Source organism: Hyla sarda, chromosome 6, assembly GCF_029499605.1.
Source record: "Hyla sarda isolate aHylSar1 chromosome 6, aHylSar1.hap1, whole genome shotgun sequence".
NCBI classification, from domain to species: domain Eukaryota; kingdom Metazoa; phylum Chordata; class Amphibia; order Anura; family Hylidae; genus Hyla; species Hyla sarda.
The window spans coordinates 232,588,130-232,607,327 of record NC_079194.1 but is presented as its reverse complement, the minus strand read 5'-3'; the positions used below and the strand labels follow the sequence as shown (position 1 = coordinate 232,607,327).

The window sequence follows — 19,198 nt, the reverse complement described above, 5'->3', positions numbered from 1 at the left end:
GTCCCTGGCTGCTGATAGCAGCCGGGACCTGCCTCACATGACGCGAGCACCGGAAAGGTGCTCGCGATCATGGTGGCGCATTAATGTACGTCATGGTGCGCTAAGTCACGTCACCATGACGTATATTTACGTCCATTGTCGTTAAGGGGTTAAAATGTCATCCACTGGTATTGCAATATGATGCATCCGCAGCAGATTCTTCCTATATATATAATTATACCATTAATCTGTAGCAGATGTACCACTCTTCAGTCACCAACAAGATGGCACGGCACAGTGGAATTTCTCCCCCTTCTTTTGCACAGACACAAGAAGAAGGGAGGTAGGAGGTCACCACCAGGGAGAGGGGTGGTCAAATTTGCAACAGCTAAGTTTCAAGTTACTTTCTCTTCACACTGTCACGATGCCGGCTGGCAGGTAGTGGATCCTCTGTGCCAGAGAGGGATTGGCGTGGACCGTGCTAGTGGATCGGTTCTAAGTCACTACTGGTTTTCACCAGAGCCCGCCGCAAAGCGGGATGGTCTTGCTGCGGCGGTAGTGACCAGGTCGTATCCACTAGCAACGGCTCAACCTCTCTGACTGCTGAAGATAGGCGCGGTACAAGGGAGTAGACAGAAGCAAGGTCGGACGTAGCAGAAGGTCGGGGCAGGCAGCAAGGATCGTAGTCGGGGGCAACGGCAGGAGGTCTGGAACACAGGCTAGGAACACACAAGGAAACGCTTTCACTGGCACAATGGCAACAAGATCCGGCGAGGGAGTGAAGGGGAAGTGAGGTATAAATAGGGAGTGCACAGGTGAACACACTAATTGGAACCACTGCGCCAATCAGCGGCGCAGTGGCCCTTTAAATCGCAGAGACCCGGCGCGCGCGCGCCCTAGGGAGCGGGGCCGCGCGCGCCGGGACAGGACAGACGGAGAGCGAGTCAGGTACGGGAGCCGGGATGCGCATCGCGAGCGGGCGCTACCCGCATCGCGAATCGCATCCCGGCTGGAGACGGTATCGCAGCGCACCGGGTCAGTGGAGCTGCCCGGAGCGCTGCGGTAGCGAGAGAGAAGCGAGCGCTCCGGGGAGGAGCGGGGACCCGGAGCACTCGGCGTAACAGTACCCCCCCCCTTGGGTCTCCCCCTCTTCTTAGAGCCTGAGAACCTGAGGAGCAGACTTTTGTCTAGGATGTTGTCCTCAGGTTCCCAGGATCTCTCTTCAGGTCCACAGCCCTCCCAATCCACCAAAAAGGACCTTTTTCCTCTGACCGTCTTGGAGGCCAGTATCTCTTTCACTGAGAAGACGTCAGAAGAACCGGAGACAGGAGTGGGAGAAACTAACTTGGGAGAGAAACGGTTGATGATGAGTGGTTTAAGAAGAGAGACATGAAAGGCATTAGGAATACGGAGAGAAGGAGGAAGAAGAAGTTTGTAAGAGACAGGATTAATTTGGCACAAGACTTTGAAAGGACCAAGATAGCGTGGACCCAGTTTGTAACTGGGGACACGAAAGCGGACATATTTAGCGGAGAGCCATACCTTGTCTCCGGGAGCAAAAATGGGGGGAGCTCTTCTTTTCTTATCGGCAAACTTTTTCATGCGAGATGAAGCCTGTAAAAGAGAATCTTGGGTCTCTTTCCATATGGTGGAAAGATCACGAGTCACTTCATCTACAGCGAGCAAACCAGAGGGCAAGGGAGTAGGGAGGGGGGGAAGAGGGTGACGGCCGTACACCACGAAAAATGGGGATTTGGAGGAAGATTCAGAGACTCTAAAGTTATACGAGAATTCGGCCCATGGTAGAAGATCTGCCCAATCATCCTGGCGGGAGGAAACAAAATGTCGTAAATAATCACCCAAGACCTGGTTAATTCTTTCTACTTGTCCATTGGATTGGGGATGATATGCAGAAGAAAAGTTTAATTTAATCTTGAGTTGTTTACAGAGAGCCCTCCAGAATTTTGACACGAATTGGACGCCTCTATCCGAGACTATCTGTGTGGGCAACCCGTGAAGACGAAAAATGTGTACAAAAAATTGTTTAGCCAACTGAGGCGCTGAAGGAAGACCAGGAAGAGGGATGAAATGTGCCATCTTGGAGAATCGATCAACGACCACCCAAACAACAGTGTTGCCACGGGATGGGGGTAGGTCTGTAATAAAATCCATACCAATCAGAGACCAAGGCTGTTCGGGGACAGGCAGAGGATGAAGAAAACCAGCAGGCTTCTGGCGAGGAGTCTTATCCCGGGCACAGACAGTGCAGGCTCGCACAAAGTCCACGACATCCGTCTCCAGAGTCGGCCACCAATAGAAGCGAGAGATGAGTTGCACAGATTTCTTGATGCCTGCATGACCTGCGAGATGGGAGGAGTGACCCCATTTGAGGATTCCGAGGCGTTGGCGTGGAGAGACGAAGGTCTTTCCTGGAGGAGTTTGCCTGATGGAGGCTGGAGAAGTGGAAATCAGGCAGTCAGGAGGAATGATGTGTTGCGGAGAGAGTTCAACTTCCGAGGCATCCGAGGAACGAGAGAGAGCATCGGCCCTAATGTTCTTATCGGCAGGCCGAAAGTGAATTTCAAAATTAAATCGGGCAAAGAACAGAGACCACCTGGCCTGGCGAGGATTCAGCCGTTGGGCAGACTGGAGATAGGAGAGGTTCTTGTGATCGGTGTAAATAATAACTGGAAATCTTGATCCCTCCAGCAGATGCCTCCATTCCTCAAGTGCTAATTTAATGGCTAGAAGCTCTCGATCCCCGATGGAGTAGTTCCTCTCCGCCGGAGAGAAGGTCCTAGAAAAAAAAACCACAAGTAACAGCATGCCCGGAAGAATTTTTTTGTAGAAGGACCGCTCCAGCTCCTACAGAGGAGGCATCAACCTCCAATAGGAAGGGTTTAGATGGGTCAGGTCTGGAGAGCACGGGAGCCGAAGAAAAGGCAGACTTGAGCCGTTTAAAGGCGTCTTCCGCTTGAGGAGGCCAAGACTTGGGATTGGCATTTTTTTTGGTTAAAGCCACGATAGGAGCCACAACGGTAGAAAAATGTGGAATAAATTGCCTGTAATAATTGGCGAACCCCAAAAAACGTTGGATAGCACGGAGTCCGGAGGGGCGTGGCCAATCTAAGACGGCAGAGAGTTTGTCTGGATCCATTTGTAGTCCCTGGCCAGAGACCAAGTATCCTAGGAAAGGAAGAGATTGGCATTCAAACAGACATTTCTCTATCTTGGCATAAAGTTGATTGTCACGAAGTCTCTGAAGAACCATACGGACATGCTGGCGGTGTTCTTCTAGATTGGCAGAAAAAATCAGGATATCGTCCAGATATACAACAACACAGGAGTATAAGAGATCACAAAAAATTTCATTAACAAAGTCTTGGAAGACGGCAGGGGCGTTGCACAGGCCAAAGGGCATGACCAGATACTCAAAGTGTCCATCTCTAGTGTTAAATGCCGTTTTCCATTCATCCCCCTCTCTGATGCGGATGAGATTATAAGCACCTCTTAAGTCCAGTTTGGTAAAGATGTGGGCACCTTGGAGGCGATCAAAGAGTTCAGAGATGAGGGGTAGGGGGTAGCGGTTCTTTACCGTGATTTTATTAAGACCGCGGTAGTCAATGCAAGGACGTAGAGAGCCATCTTTTTTGGACACAAAGAAAAATCCGGCTCCGGCAGGAGAGGAGGATTTACGGATAAAGCCTTTTTTTAAATTTTCCTGGATGTACTCCGACATAGCAAGAGTCTCTGGGGCGGACAGAGGATAGATTCTGCCCCGGGGTGGAGTAGTGCCCGGGAGGAGGTCAATAGGACAATCATAAGGCCTGTGAGGAGGTAGAGTCTCAGCTTGTTTTTTGCAAAAAACATCCGCAAAGTCCATATAGGCCTTAGGGAGGCCGGTTACAGGGGGAACCACAGAGTCACGGCAAGGGGTACTGGGAACCGGTTTTAGGCAGTCCTTGAAACAAGAGGGCCCCCAACTCTTGATCTCCCCAGTGGACCAATCCAGGGTTGGGGAATGGAGTTGAAGCCAGGGTAGTCCAAGGAGGATTTCGGAAGTGCAATTGGGGAGGACCAAAAATTCAATCTTCTCGTGATGAGGTCCGATGCACATTAGAAGGGGCTCCGTGCGGAAACGTATGGTACAGTCCAATCTTTCATTGTTTACACAATTGATGTAGAGGGGTCTGGCGAGACTGGTCACTGGGATGTTGAACCTGTTGACGAGAGAGGCCAAAATAAAATTTCCTGCAGATCCGGAATCCAAGAAGGCCATAGTAGAGAAGGAGAAGGCAGAGGCAGATATCCGCACAGGCACAGTAAGACGTGGAGAAGCGGAGTAGACATCAAGGACTGTCTCACCTTTGTGCGGAGTCAGCGTACGTCTTTCCAGGCGGGGAGGACGGATAGGACAATCCTTTAGGAAGTGTTCGGTACTGGCACAGTACAGGCAGAGATTCTCCATGCGGCGTCGTGTCCTCTCTTGAGGTGTCAGGCGAGACCGGTCGACCTGCATAGCCTCCACGGCGGGAGGCACAGGAACGGATTGCAGGGGACCAGAGGAGAGAGGAGCCGGGGAGAAAAAACGCCTTGTGCGAACAAAGTCCATATCCTGGCGGAGCTCCTGACGCCTTTCGGAAAAACGCATGTCAATGCGAGTGGCAAGATGGATGAGTTCATGTAGGTTAGCAGGGATTTCTCGTGCGGCCAGAACATCTTTAATGTTGCTGGATAGGCCTTTTTTAAAGGTCGCGCAGAGGGCCTCATTATTCCAGGATAATTCTGAAGCAAGAGTACGGAATTGCACGGCGTACTCGCCAACGGAAGAATTACCCTGGACTAGGTTCAACAGGGCAGTCTCAGCAGAAGAGGCTCGGGCAGGTTCCTCAAAGACACTTCGAATTTCCGAGAAGAAGGAGTGTATAGAGGCAGTGACGGGGTCATTGCGGTCCCAGAGCGGTGTGGCCCATGACAGAGCTTTTCCAGACAGAGGGCTGACTACGAAAGCCACCTTAGACCTTTCAGTAGGAAACTGGTCCGACATCATCTCCAAGTGCAGGGAACATTGGGAAAGAAAGCCACGGCAGAATTTAGAGTCCCCATCAAATTTATCCGGCAAGGATAGTCGTAGACCAGAAGCGGCCACTCGCTGCGGAGGAGGTGCAGGAGCTGGCGGAGGAGATGATTGCTGAAGCTGTGGTAGTAGCTGCTGTAGCATCACGGTCAGTTGAGACAGCTGTTGGCCTTGTTGCGCTATCTGTTGTGACTGCTGGGCGACCACCGTGGTGAGGTCGGCGACAACTGGCAGAGGAACTTCAGCGGGATCCATGGCCGGATCTACTGTCACGATGCCGGCTGGCAGGTAGTGGATCCTCTGTGCCAGAGAGGGATTGGCGTGGACCGTGCTAGTGGATCGGTTCTAAGTCACTACTGGTTTTCACCAGAGCCCGCCGCAAAGCGGGATGGTCTTGCTGCGGCGGTAGTGACCAGGTCGTATCCACTAGCAACGGCTCAACCTCTCTGACTGCTGAAGATAGGCGCGGTACAAGGGAGTAGACAGAAGCAAGGTCGGACGTAGCAGAAGGTCGGGGCAGGCAGCAAGGATCGTAGTCGGGGGCAACGGCAGGAGGTCTGGAACACAGGCTAGGAACACACAAGGAAACGCTTTCACTGGCACAATGGCAACAAGATCCGGCGAGGGAGTGAAGGGGAAGTGAGGTATAAATAGGGAGTGCACAGGTGAACACACTAATTGGAACCACTGCGCCAATCAGCGGCGCAGTGGCCCTTTAAATCGCAGAGACCCGGCGCGCGCGCGCCCTAGGGAGCGGGGCCGCGCGCGCCGGGACAGGACAGACGGAGAGCGAGTCAGGTACGGGAGCCGGGATGCGCATCGCGAGCGGGCGCTACCCGCATCGCGAATCGCATCCCGGCTGGAGACGGTATCGCAGCGCACCGGGTCAGTGGAGCTGCCCGGAGCGCTGCGGTAGCGAGAGAGAAGCGAGCGCTCCGGGGAGGAGCGGGGACCCGGAGCGCTCGGCGTAACACACATTCTTACTTTAGCTCCCTTTACTGGTCAACAGTGGCATATAAGAAAACATTAATCATTATTTTTCATATTTTTTTGACAAGTGACATTTTTTTTTAAGATTTCCAAAAATATCTAAACAATATAAACAAATGTATTTAACCTTTAAGAAAAAAAAATAATAATTTGGTGACACATTACCTTTAAAGACTAATTTGATCATTTGAATCAATTATCCAAAGCCATCTAAATAGATGACAAGGGATCATGTCTTCTATTACAAAGGCTGAAGCTGCTCTGGAGCAGATGTTAATGTAATAATTTCAGCTACTATTGACTTATATAGTGTTGACATCTGCTGATTATGCAAATAGAGATGTGTTGCTTAGCATACAGCTTAAACCTATGAAGGTCATCCGGAACGGAAGATTGGTGGATGGCAGCAGCCACAGGTAAAATTTTTAATGTGTCTCTGGTTGATGGCTGAACTTTAAGTGATTTTCCGATTTTTTTAATTACATGCAAAATAAACTTTTACATGTTTAAACTATATTTATGAAACGTTTAGGGTTTTTCCGAACAAAAAGTATTAATGACCTGTCCAAAGTATAAGCCATCAATAGTTGATGGTTAGTCACAGCCACAAAGCAGTTATATTTTTTTTTTATTTGAGTATGCTACAGGGGCTGTAAAGTTAGTGTAGTTCATAATATAGTGTCTGTACCTGTGTGTGATGGTTTTCTCAAAATTCTTCTGTGATTTTCACTCCAATATTTATTTTTAACAGCATACAAAATGTCTCTGATTTTTCCCAGCTTGCAATGCGGCTGAGACCTGACTCACTAGTCAGCTGATGACAGGGAGCCTGTCTGCTTCAATGGGTGGAGCGATTGCTTGGTGGGAGAGAGATCAATCTGCAACTAATGCAACAGCTGTAGGCACCCTGATTGAAAACCACAGGTCTTTTGATGGATGCAGCTCATTGATGTTTCAATGGGTGGGGTGGTGATGTATGGGAGGGAGGAAAATGAAATGATGGGATTTGTAGTCAAAAAAAGAAAAGTCAGATAGGAAATACCAGTTCACAAAAAGCTAGCCACAGTATTATGGTAATCTTATTACATAGCCATTTAGCCCCAACACAAGCGCAGATCCTTCCTAAGCATGTCCATTACTGTCTGCCATGTACGCACTAAAATCACCTTATGGTGAAGAACCCCTTAAAGTGCCGCCACAATGAACAATATAGGGAGTTAAGTCTTCCGGCATCCATACATTGCTTATTTCCAGCACCACAGCTGTACTGATCAGATGATCGGTGGTGCTGGTTGTCAGCACCCTGCTGATCAACTGTTGATGGCCTTTCCTGTAAATATCTGACCGGTAGGGTGCCAACACTTTAATCCACCAATCAGCTGATTTCCAGAGTCTGCAACAAAAAGTTTATGGAGTCGGAAGCAGACAGCTCTGTACATTGTAAAGTGGCTTTGCTTGTTACTGTAAGTCAGTTAAAGTCCAAGAAAAGTTCCTTACATGTTTAATATGTCTTCTCTTCTGATTGCATCACTGTCATGTCATGGTGTATACGCCATGAGGTACTAGCCGGTATAACTGGTGTATCAAAATAATTCTTTTTATTAGTGTATATTTCCATAAGTCTAGGCATTATTGGAATGACAGCTCTGGATACACAATTTGTCTCTCGGTATTCTCCCATGAATAATCACACACCAAAAACCACTCTTTAATCAATGTAATCTCAACCTACTGTATGCACAGTAGTGAGCCGTATCACCTGCATCACTGTAATACACATCTCACCCTAAATAGCAGACTTTCCTCCCCACATGGCTTCCAATTGGTTCATCCCTCTAGAGCCTAATGGAAAAAACCCAGACCTCTGGCTAGGGTTCTCAGTCTCCCGAAAATTTGATTAAAGAGTTAATCCTTTCATTTTGCTTGCAGAGTTGTTTCATATAGATGCCACAACACCCACAGAAAGCTGTTCTCATTTTCACGCAGAATATTTAGCAAGATGTTGGTACCATTAGGAATTTATATCCAAGCAAAGATTTTACACATGTCTTGCTATGAAACATGAGAAAGTTTCTAAGAAACGTCTACACAAGACGGATATGTTCCTTTAGAAGGAAAATGTAATTGTGCTATGACTGTGACAGCCAGATAGGAGAAGCTGTTAGGTCACAGTCTCAGGAAAGACTTATTTTTGTTTATATACTGTATATCATTTTTATTTTCTTTAAAGGTGCTCTAAGGGTTTTTACATCATAGGAGTATGCCCCGTGGTGGCTATAGGGCCCTTGGAGAGAAGAGCCCCAATCCTGCTTGACATTGTTTTCTGTAGGGCCATAAGAACCTGTAAAGGACTATACTACATTTTCAGCAAGCAAAGGGTGGGAAATTTTCCCATCGATCATAGAAAAGCCATGGAAAGAAGAGGAAGGTGGCCATACATCTTAGATAGCTATTGGCTAAATGCTTGAACTCTGAACAGCTATTCTTTTCAACGTCCGCCTCCACCGGCACCCTTGGCTCAGCCAAGCATGTGTTCTCAATAAGGAGATAAGCCACTGCCAGGCACCTCTGGCAGCAGTTTACCTACCAGTTTAAAGGGATTGGGCATGCTGAACTCCAATGATCTGATCCTTTTTTTCCCATTAAATACATCCTGTGGTCATTTTAAATAAAATGAGTTGCAGTAACCAGTAAAAAGTTTATGGAGGGCTGATCACATTTACAGCATAATGATCGACCTCCCTGTTGCTTAGTTAGAGGGATTTGTAGTCCCCTCTGACTGATTCAGTCAATTTATTAGATGGGTGAGACTTTATTTTCAAAGGGGCTTTGTTCGGTTAATTTCTGTGCAGTGACTGTGTGGTGACCTTGGGGGATAAAGCCTTGTGGGGTGTAGGGTAGTTAGGGTGTTTCTGTTCAGAATAGTAAAGGGTGCTGTTAACCCTTGTCACTCGTGATGCCAGGGTGAGGGTTAAATGCTGTAATCTTGATAGATGAATAAAGGTAGAATAAAGGATTGTCCACAACCACTGTTAACTGAAAACTTGCAGGAACTTTCACTGAAGAATTTCTGTACATGCAGCAATAGTAACAGTCCAGATAACAGAGTCTCTACAGATATAGCTGAGCAGCGATTGACAGTTGGTTGGGATCAGATAAGCTCAATTTAGCTTCTCAGAGATTTTGTAGCATAGATCCGCTGGATTTAAGGGTGCGTTTAGTTCCATTGATCTTGCAGAGAGTAGCTGGGAATTGCTTAGTATAACCGCTTTGATATAGGCCGAGGCCGCAAGGCTTTGGCTTTGTGCGATCAAGATGGCACAGCTCCATTATATGGGCAGGGTCTGGCCGTTTTGGATTGGTCCATAACAACTTGATCACCATTACATTGCATTGTGGGTGAACACGTGACCAAAACCACCAAAGGTCCTTTAGCAAATCCACAGAGTTCTGAACCTAATCACATGACCCGCAGGTCCTGCTACGCTGAACAGGTAGGCAATTGAATATATACATATTTATATTTATATTTCTATGAATTTCTATAGAAATATAAACTAACTAAGGGGTGACAAGGGGATAATTATAGAAGAGGGACCCCGGCGTTCCTAGGGACTCTGACTATGGGGACCTCTACAAAGGTACAGTATGAAATACGGTACCGGGACACCACAACTGTATAGGGGGTGCATATTTATTGAGGGTGTGTGGCCTCACTCATAGAACAGGATCTCCTGCCCATGAGCCCACACCCCCCTTCATTTAGTATGAGCGTGACTACACAGAAATAAGGTAAACACATCCTTTATGAAAATAAAAGCCTGCCCATTTGATGGATTAACTGAATCAGTCAGAAGGGACTACAAAGCCCGGTAACTAAGCAACAGGAGGGCCAATCATCATGCTGTAAACGGTATGTGAGCAGCCCCCACCCTAGGGTATCTACTGGTTACTGCAACTCATTTTATTCAGAGTAATGACTGGTCCTCTTTAAGGGAGAGCCATGTCACCTCAAAACTCATTACTTGTTTGGTCAGTATTGAGCAGGATAGTCAGCAAGCTTAGCCACCACAAATACTCAATACAATGCTTGCCTCCACTTGGTTCAATGGTGTGCACAAAAGAATGGGAGCTCTATCATAATGATAATAATAAGCCCCCTATTTTGGTGTAACACTTTGACTTCCAGGACACAATTCCTCACACCCTTGTTTGCTTACAATGTAGATCATCTGGAATGGGGAGTCCTATTCAGGTTCTCCCCAAACTTTAGAAAAGAGGGTGGGGTTAAGTAGGGTCGGGCTCTTTTCAAGCACTTATAGCAACACTATTGTCTCCCTGTGTGGTACCTATTCCCATATTCTGTGCAAAGAGGAAGCTCTTCAGCTCCATTTACTTGTGTAGAGAAAGTTTCTGGAGTTGATGTGCTGGAAACAAGCCCCAAGGGGTTGCTAACTATGGTTACAAATCTATTACAACATTGAGTTTTTCAGCTAAAATCGATTTTGCACAACAGTTTGTATTCCTTTAAGATTTTTAAACCTAAGAAATGCGTACTTAGGTTTACATCTAATCGTATGCGATCTGCTTCATAGACTAAAATATCAAATCTGATTCTGGTTGTTTCTTCAACAGTTTCACAATAAACAACAAAGACACCTTCTTCAGTAACTCCACGAGAAGTCGCATCGTCCATCATGTCTTACAGAGGACAAAATACGAAGATGGAAAATCAAAAATGGGTGAGTTATCTGTGTTTTTATGAAAGTGAAATAGTGCAAGTCCCAAAAAGTATGTGTATATACTGTATATATGTGTGTGTGCTTTTTAATTCCCCCCCCCCCCAAGTGGCCCGTATAAAATATCAGTTGAGAGTAGAGTGATGTGTTAGGTCTCACCAATGTGCCAAAAAAACTTAAAAGCCAAAATGGATTAAAAAAAAAAAGCATCCCAAAGAAGAGCCATATATTAATAACAAAACAGCTTACTTGATTGTGCATGTTTTCATTTCTGGCTGTAATTCTTGCGTATTTTGGCATATACTTTGGCATATTTTGGGTCATAAAGGGGGGAGATTAATCAAAACCTGTGCCAAAGAAAAAGTTGTCCAGTTGCCCATAGCAACCAATCAGATAACTTCTTTCATTTTGCAGAGGCCTTGTTAAAAATGAAAGAAGTAATCTTATTGGTTGCTATGGGCAACTAGGAAACTTTTCCTCTGTACAGGTTTTGATAAATCTTCCCCAAACAGACCAAAATAGTTCCCAAATAAAAATAGTGTTTACCTCAGTTCACAAAGGGCTAACAATATGGCTAGAAATGCAAAAAAGACTATACATATGATTGCCTGTGAACTTCACTTTAGACAAATGCATATGTACCACATAGGCAACCTATGGAGCTGCCATGGGTCCTTGAAAAGAGGGGACAATCTTGACTCATCCCCTTCCTGAAAGATGGTGAAAACTGATTTGACAAACCCTTCTCAAGAAGAACTGCACTGATGTAATACAAGAGGCTCATGGAATTAAAGTAGAGGGGCATCCTAAGGGGTCTATTGTAGGTGCTGCTTAGCAAGAAAGTCATGTGTCTAGTATTTTTTTGTATGTAAGATACAAATGTTCCATTGTACCAGCTGCACTTCCCAAGATTGCATATAACTTATTGCATTGCTGTGGACTACAGCAGCCCGATAGTTAAAATCAATCTTGTAGCACTACAAAAAGTTGCAGTGTAGCCCTGGCCTAAGAGGATTCTATAGGCTGATATACTATTAACATGTTCTTCTTCTTAGGAATCAACAGATTGCTCGGTAATGGGACATATGAAGCAGCATTTCCACCTCATGAGGTATCTTTAAGACTATAGTGTTATTGAGTGATTCCACATTGCCCTGTAATTTTTCACAGTTCAGAGCAGATATGATAAAGACAACTACAGTAAAACTTCTCCAAGAACCATGGGCTTCTACTAAATGTTCTCACCCTGTGATATAACCATGTATGGAAGTTAAGAATGAACAGCACATTATTAGTATATAAAAGTGGACTTAAAGGGGTACTCCGCCCCTAGACATCTTATTCCCTATTCAAGTGATAGGGGATAAGATGTCTGATCGTGGAGGTCCCGCTGCTGTGGACCCCTGCGATCTCCATGCTGCACCCAGCATTTGTTTAGAGCGTCAGGTGCAGTTCAGGAGGCACAGGAGGAGCGGCACCCCGCTTATGACATCACAGCCACACCCCCTCAATGCAAGTCTATGGGAGGGTGCGTGACGGTAGACTTGCATTGATGGGGCATGGCCGTGACGTCACGAGCCTCCACCCTGCATCACCATTCATCCGGCACAAATTGAAGTTCGCTCCATGCACCGGACGTCTGGGGTGCTGCAGCTGAGATTGTGGGGGTCCCCAGAGGCGGGACCCCCACAATCAGACATCCTTTGGATAGGGGATAAGATGTCTATGAGTGGAGTACCCGTTTAATGTAACTAAATACAACTTACTATAACTAAGTACAAAACTTAGCTTATAAAGCAGTTCACGCTGTAGCTTCCAAATAGGTGTTTGTAAATGAAGGTTTGTAAAACTAGAGATATGTTAAACCAAATAGGGACCATGAGAACAGACGCTTTCTTTTTTGTTTTCCTGTCAGTTATCTGATAATAGAACAGTACTGTAAATTACTATTTTGTGAGCTCTATATCGGTAAAGGAGAGCTAAGATGAATACAAAGGTTGGGAAGTTAATCAACATAAAAACAAGGTGGTGTTCAAGAGTTGACAATTATGTAGCCAATTTTGTTTATAGCCCTGCTATCGGGTGTTGGCTGTAGACCCTCTATGTAGCTCTTTTACAGGCAAACAATCTGTTGTCTTAGAAATGTGTTGTAACACTCCATTGACATAACGTTTTGGGGCTTCATCACAAGTGTAACATATTCCAACATATGCCATGACTTACTTACAGTCGGCTAGTAATGTTTTGTCTGTTTCCAGAATGTACAGCATATATTGTTTTGCAGGACTCATACTCTTCAACTACTACGACTACTACCACTACTACTTTGAGTCTTACAAAAAAATATATACCGTATATACTCGAGTATAAGCCGAGTTTTTCAGCACGATTTTTCGTGCTGAAAACACCCCCCTCGGCTTATACTCGAGTGAACGCTCCGCCCTCAGTGGTCTTCAACCTGCGGACCTCCAGAGGTTTCAAAACTACAACTCCCAGCAAGCCCGGGCAGCCATCGGCTGTGCGGGCTTGCTGGGAGTTGTAGTTTTGAAACCTCTGGAGGTCCGCAGGTTGAAGACCACTGCGGCCTTCGACATCATCCAGCCCCCTCTCACACCCTTTAGTTCTGTACAGTACTCACCTCCGCTCGGCGCTGGTCCGGTGCTGCAGGACTGTCCGGTGGGGAGGTCGTCCAGTGGGATAGTGGTTCCGGGCTGCCATCTTCACCGGGGAGGCCTCTTCTCCGCACTTCGGGCCTGGCCCCGGAATAGTCACGTTGCCTTGACGACGACGCAGAGGTACGTTCATTACCAATGTTCCTCTGCGTCATCGTCAAGGCAACGCCTCTATTCTGGGCCGAAGCGCGGAGAAGAGGCCTCCCCGGTGAAGATGGTAGCCCGGAACCACTATCCCACCGGACGACCTCCCCACCGGACAGTCCTGCAGCATATAGTTCAAAGTCTCTTCAGATGAGAGTCAATAATATATTTGAAACTTTCACATAAAGTGCACACACACAAAAATAATGGCCCAGTTCTATTCTTGCAAAAGAACAATTTCCTTGAAAAACTGCACTACATGACTTTGCACCACATTTATGACGGGTTTTACACACTATTTTGACACTAGCAATTCAAAAAACCCAACTTTGCCTAGGCCTAGAACAACAGTGATTGCAGACTTACATAGGCAATGTCTGGCTGGGATTGGAGGAGAATCCACTAGGGATTGTACACCAGCCCCGCAAAACTCAGCTAGTGCTCACACATGACCCCTAGTGGACAGACTAGACTCTGTAGCAGGAGACACACCAGCGCATGAAGACCAGAAAACACAACAGACACATGACACCGAGAATGCCGCCCCTAATGTTGGTAAAAACCAGGACACATAGTACATTGGTGGTTGCCAATAATGTTGAGTGGCATAGGCCATATTCGAATTTGCGAATATTTGCGAATATATGGACGAATATTCGTCATATATTCGCTAAATTCGCATATTTGTAGTATTATCGTTTTATTTTCGCATATGCAAAAATTCACGTATGCGAAAATTAATATATACGAAAATTAGCATATACAAAATTATCATAAGCGAAAATTCGCATATGCAGAAATTAGCAAATGCAAATTTTCGCATATGCGAAAATTTGCACACCAGTCTCACACAGTAGTATTAGAGCCTTCTTTACACCACACAAGCTGGAAGCAGAGAGGGATGATCACTGTGATGTGTACTGTGAAAAAAAAAAAAATTATGAATATTCGTAATTACGAATATATAGTGCTATATTTGCAAATATTAGCAAATTCGCGAATATGCGATGTTTGCGAATAAAATTTGCATTACGAATATTCGCGAGCAACACTAGTTGCCAACCAGCAGCGCCACAGGTTTCTATCAAAACAGTATGGATTTATTAAAACCTACATAAAAACTTAGTTGGATAAAATTCAAATAGGGAGGAAAATCTGGACCCAAGAATGTTTAAAGGGGTACTCCGCTGCTCAGCATTTGGAACAAACTGTTCTGAACGCTGGAGCCGGTGACGGGAACTTGTGACATCAAAGCCCTGCCCCTCATGACATCACGCCCCGCCCCCTCAATGCAAGTCTATGGACTTGCATTGAGGGGGCGTGGTGTGATGTCATGAGGGGCAGGGCTTTGATGTCACAAGTTCCCGTCACCGGCTCCAGCGTTCAGAACAGTTTGTTCCAAACGCTGAGCAGCGGAGTACCCCTTTAAGCATCTATAGTGCATGAAACTACATGAGCAATTTCTTCTACAGATCATCCTTATCAGTATTATCATTGCATTTATGTGACAAGCACAGAAAGGAACCTGTACTGACAATGTTATTTCTATTTTCCAATCAGAGATTTTTTTTCTGTAATAATATTTTTGCCGAATAGCTCTGATACAGAAATCTTATAGTACATTATCAAGAAGTGGTAATGGAAAATCACTGAATCATTTATGCAGATAAATATCTTCAGCATTCTAATGTTTTTCACTGTAAGACATGTAATGTGAAATGACTTTTTATCATGTTTTCAGGGAAGCCACAAGAGCAGACACCCAATCAAAACCCATGGGGCCCAGAATCACAGGCACCTGCTGTATGAAAGGTGGGCTCGCTGGGGGATGTGGTATAAGTATCAGCCGCTGGATTTAATCAGGTACGTCTATGTTTTATTGCATTTTTATAGAGGATGTACAATATGATTGCAGGGAACTGTTTCAATATTTATACTATGAGGGTTTTGCTGTTTTTAGGGTGCATTCACACCACGTATCGGAGATCCACAGCAGACAACGGTTTTCAGTTTAGCCACAAAACTGGATACGGGGCAAAAATGAGCCGACCGGAGTCACTATCTGACTCCGGTCGGCGCATTGAAATTAATTAGATTTGACGCCAGCCGGATCTCGTACATGTGATGTGAATGTAATGTAGTGGATTTTGTTTGTCCTGTTTGGAAAACCCATTGTCATATACCCTATTAGGTCATTCTTATTAATAGAGGGGGGTTCACATCTCTTTGCCACAGTGAAAAGCAACTTTAAAGGTGTACTCCACCGGCCAGCGTTCAGAACTAAATGTTCCGAACAATGTTTTCGCACTGCGGGGGTCGGCCACACCCTTGTGACGTCATGACCATGCCCCCTCAATGCAAGTCTATGGGAGGGGGCGTGATGACTTGCATTGACTTGCATTGAGAGGGCGTGGCTGTGATGTCACGAGGGGTGTGGCTGAGCCCCGCAACACGAAAACAGCGTTAGGAACATTTAGTTCCGAAAGCCGGCCAGTGGAGTACCCCTTTAAAGAGCATCTTTTACTCTGGAGGACCTGTCCTATCCTGTGTTACACAGGTAAGCTATTGATTTTAAGGGACACTGGGTAATACTTCATTTCCTCTGTGTTCGCACTCCAGAATAGCCAAGTTTCTCTACAGATAAAAGCAGATTTTTTTAAAAATGTTTTTATTATAGTATTATTACTATTTTCATTACATTTAATACAACATTATATGCAATAAATACTTATATACATCCTATATCCCCAACCCCTCTTACCCTACCTACGCATCAAGTCCTAAGAGAGAGAGGGACTTGTTTTCGGGTCTGCGGAGGATTTTCACACTTTGTGTATTTGTTGTAGATTTTGCTGCAGATTAGCTGTAAATTTGTTGCAGATTTGTTGTGTTTTTTGACCCTATTGAAGGTAATTGAGAAAATCTGCAGCAAATCAGAAAAAAAAACTATAAATGTTAAATTATCCTGCAGTGCCTCCACATGGAGAAATAAAGCATTACACGGCAATCACTGAGATCAGTGGCTGTCCATGAAAGCAGATTATAGTTCTCCAAAGTGACTAAAACTTAACTCTTAACTCTTCTGTATTCAGTACAGGAGGGTCTGAAACAGAAATTAGAACAGACCCAGAACCGGAATTATTTACTAACTTTTTATTATTATTATTTAGTTATTGTAAAGTTCTGCAGATATGTGTGCCATACAAACATTTCTTTAAAGTTTCTATAGGAACATGTTTAGAAAACTATGGAAAAGGACATACATATGGACCAAATGCAGCTATATATTTGAGAAATCCATATATAGGTGTAATCCTTATTGTACCTATCTCACAGGAGGTACTTTGGTGAGAAGATCGGCTTGTACTTCGCTTGGTTGGGCTGGTACACAGGGATGTTGATACCTGCAGCTCTTGTTGGATTGTTCGTCTTCCTCTATGGATTATTTACCATGGACTCCAGCCAAGTAAGGTGAGGTCTGCCATGGCCACCTGCCTCTAGATCACAGTCACTCACTGCATGCTATGATCCATGAAATAGCCTTCAGTGTGCATTGTGCCCTGAATTGTAACTACAGACATAACATAAGAACAGAGGATTTTAGAATTTGAGTTATCAATGGACGGGATGCCATGCAGAGTTAACCACTGATGTTATGGTATGCCCTCTTGGTCAAACACAATAGCCCTCACTTACTAAAGCAAAGTCGACATGCTTTTATTTTTGTTGTGCGCCAGAATTTGTGCCAGAATTTGTGCCAAAATTGAGAAAAACCCAACTAACTCTCCATTTTACTGTGAAAACCCGAGGCCTGGCCATTGGGGAAAGGGGGCGTGGTCACAGAAAAGGGGCGTGTTCCCGACATTTTGACAAAAAACCAACATATTTACTAAGGTTTCCTCAGAAAATGTGATGGATTTGAGCTGGGGAAAACCCTACAGATCACAGCAAGTGTAAAAAAAGCAAAATGTAGGGAAAAGGGCAAAATGTAGGGAAACCTTAGTAAATACCGGGGAAAAATACTTGTAGGGAATTAAAACCCACAAGGAAACCTACACTCCACTCTTAGTAAATCAGGGCCAATGATTTAGTGTAAGTACTCTCTAAGTTATTTTACGGATTAGACTCCATTTGTCAAGGGCAATACAGATGCATCACTTTAAATATTATCTTTTGTGAAAGAGTACAGAGGATGGTAATGTTCATTGTTTAACAGACAACAGAGGGATTATATTTTAAATCTCTTATTCCAGTTACCAGTGGTATGTGAAAAATAGCTGGGGACACCATTACAGTGCTACACAGAGTTGAAGAGTCTAAATCTTTTACCCGCTGTTCTTTTAATATACGTACTCATAGAACCAAATTGAGAAGAAGCTTCATGTACAGGGAAATCCCTTCTGTTATGCATCTGAGTGTACACAACTTCTGAAGGTGTGCAGGTGGAAAACAACATTCATGCAAGAAACAGTGTAACAATGTAGGACTGCAACATCTTGATCCTCTCCAGTATTTGTAGCATGCTGGTAAACAAAAGTGAAAGGCTTGGATAAATTGAGTGTCTATTCTGGTGGACACTTCCGTGGGCATTGGGAACCACACTTCCAAACCTGATGAAGTTCCGGATGCTGGCATCGGATGCATTTTTCTTGTTTGTTCGTTGAACCATAGTGGTCAGCACACGCAGAGACACCAATTTTTTCTTGGAGAGAATTTAGCTTTACCAAACCTTTTATCCTTTTAAAAAATCTTTCACCAATTCCTAAACTAATTGGGCCTCATTCATTAAGGCTTTTCCGAGTAGATTTTGTAGGTATTTTTGTGTCACATGTGTCGGGCGGCAGAATTTCCGACAAAAGATCAAAAAACCCCACTAACTCTCCTTTTACTCAGAAAAACCTACAAAGGGGCGTGGCCATCAGGGCAAATGGGGGTGTATCCAAAAAAAGCTACATTTTCAAAAGAAACCTACAAATTGACGAATATTTCCACATAAAATGAGGTGGATTTAAGCTCTGGAAAACCTGACAGTTCAGAACATATGTAAAAAGACCAAATGTAGGGAAAATCACCAAATACAAGAAACAATAGTAAATGCCATGGAAAAATACCTGTTGGAAACAAAATCCCACAAAGAAAAGTACACTCAGCTCTTAGTAAATGAGGGCCATTGTTTGCTAACAGCACAATTTCACTGTAAAGTAGACTTCTACAAAAAAAAGCAGAGACATGGATCCAACCAGAGATGGATCCCTTCACTTAGGGCCTTTTGGTAGTAAAGTGTTGTATAATTTAGTAGGGCGTTATCCACATGGTCTGCCTGTATGTTATGTATACTTTTGCCAGAGGAGAAACACAGTCTACTAACTAAGGTTGGTGATTCCCACCATGTAGGCTAAGGCTATGTCAGGCCACCAAACATGTCTACAATAAAATCAAATATGTTCACTACAGTTTACTTCATTAATAAGAAGTAATCAGACAATAAACTCATGGTAGCTTATACAAACTTGGGGAACCCCTCTTGCTTTTCCAACAACCAGAATCGTGAGTTGTTTCAGGTTCAAACAAATTATACAATTCCCATTGGCCTTTCA

General features: G+C 44.7%; 1 protein-coding gene across 3 annotated transcripts in view; it reads left to right on the top strand.

The window, feature by feature from the left end:
* The window catches only part of ANO3 (anoctamin 3), a 434,465-nt gene that overhangs the window by 296,395 nt on the left and 118,872 nt on the right, over positions 1-19,198 (top strand). For all 3 annotated transcript variants that reach the window (XM_056526698.1, XM_056526699.1, XM_056526701.1), the window contains 4 exons: positions 10,682-10,788; positions 11,841-11,896; positions 15,343-15,464; positions 16,938-17,072. In XM_056526698.1, coding sequence (XP_056382673.1) covers positions 10,682-10,788; positions 11,841-11,896; positions 15,343-15,464; positions 16,938-17,072 — 420 coding nt within the window. The remainder of the gene's footprint in view (positions 1-10,681; positions 10,789-11,840; positions 11,897-15,342; positions 15,465-16,937; positions 17,073-19,198) is intronic.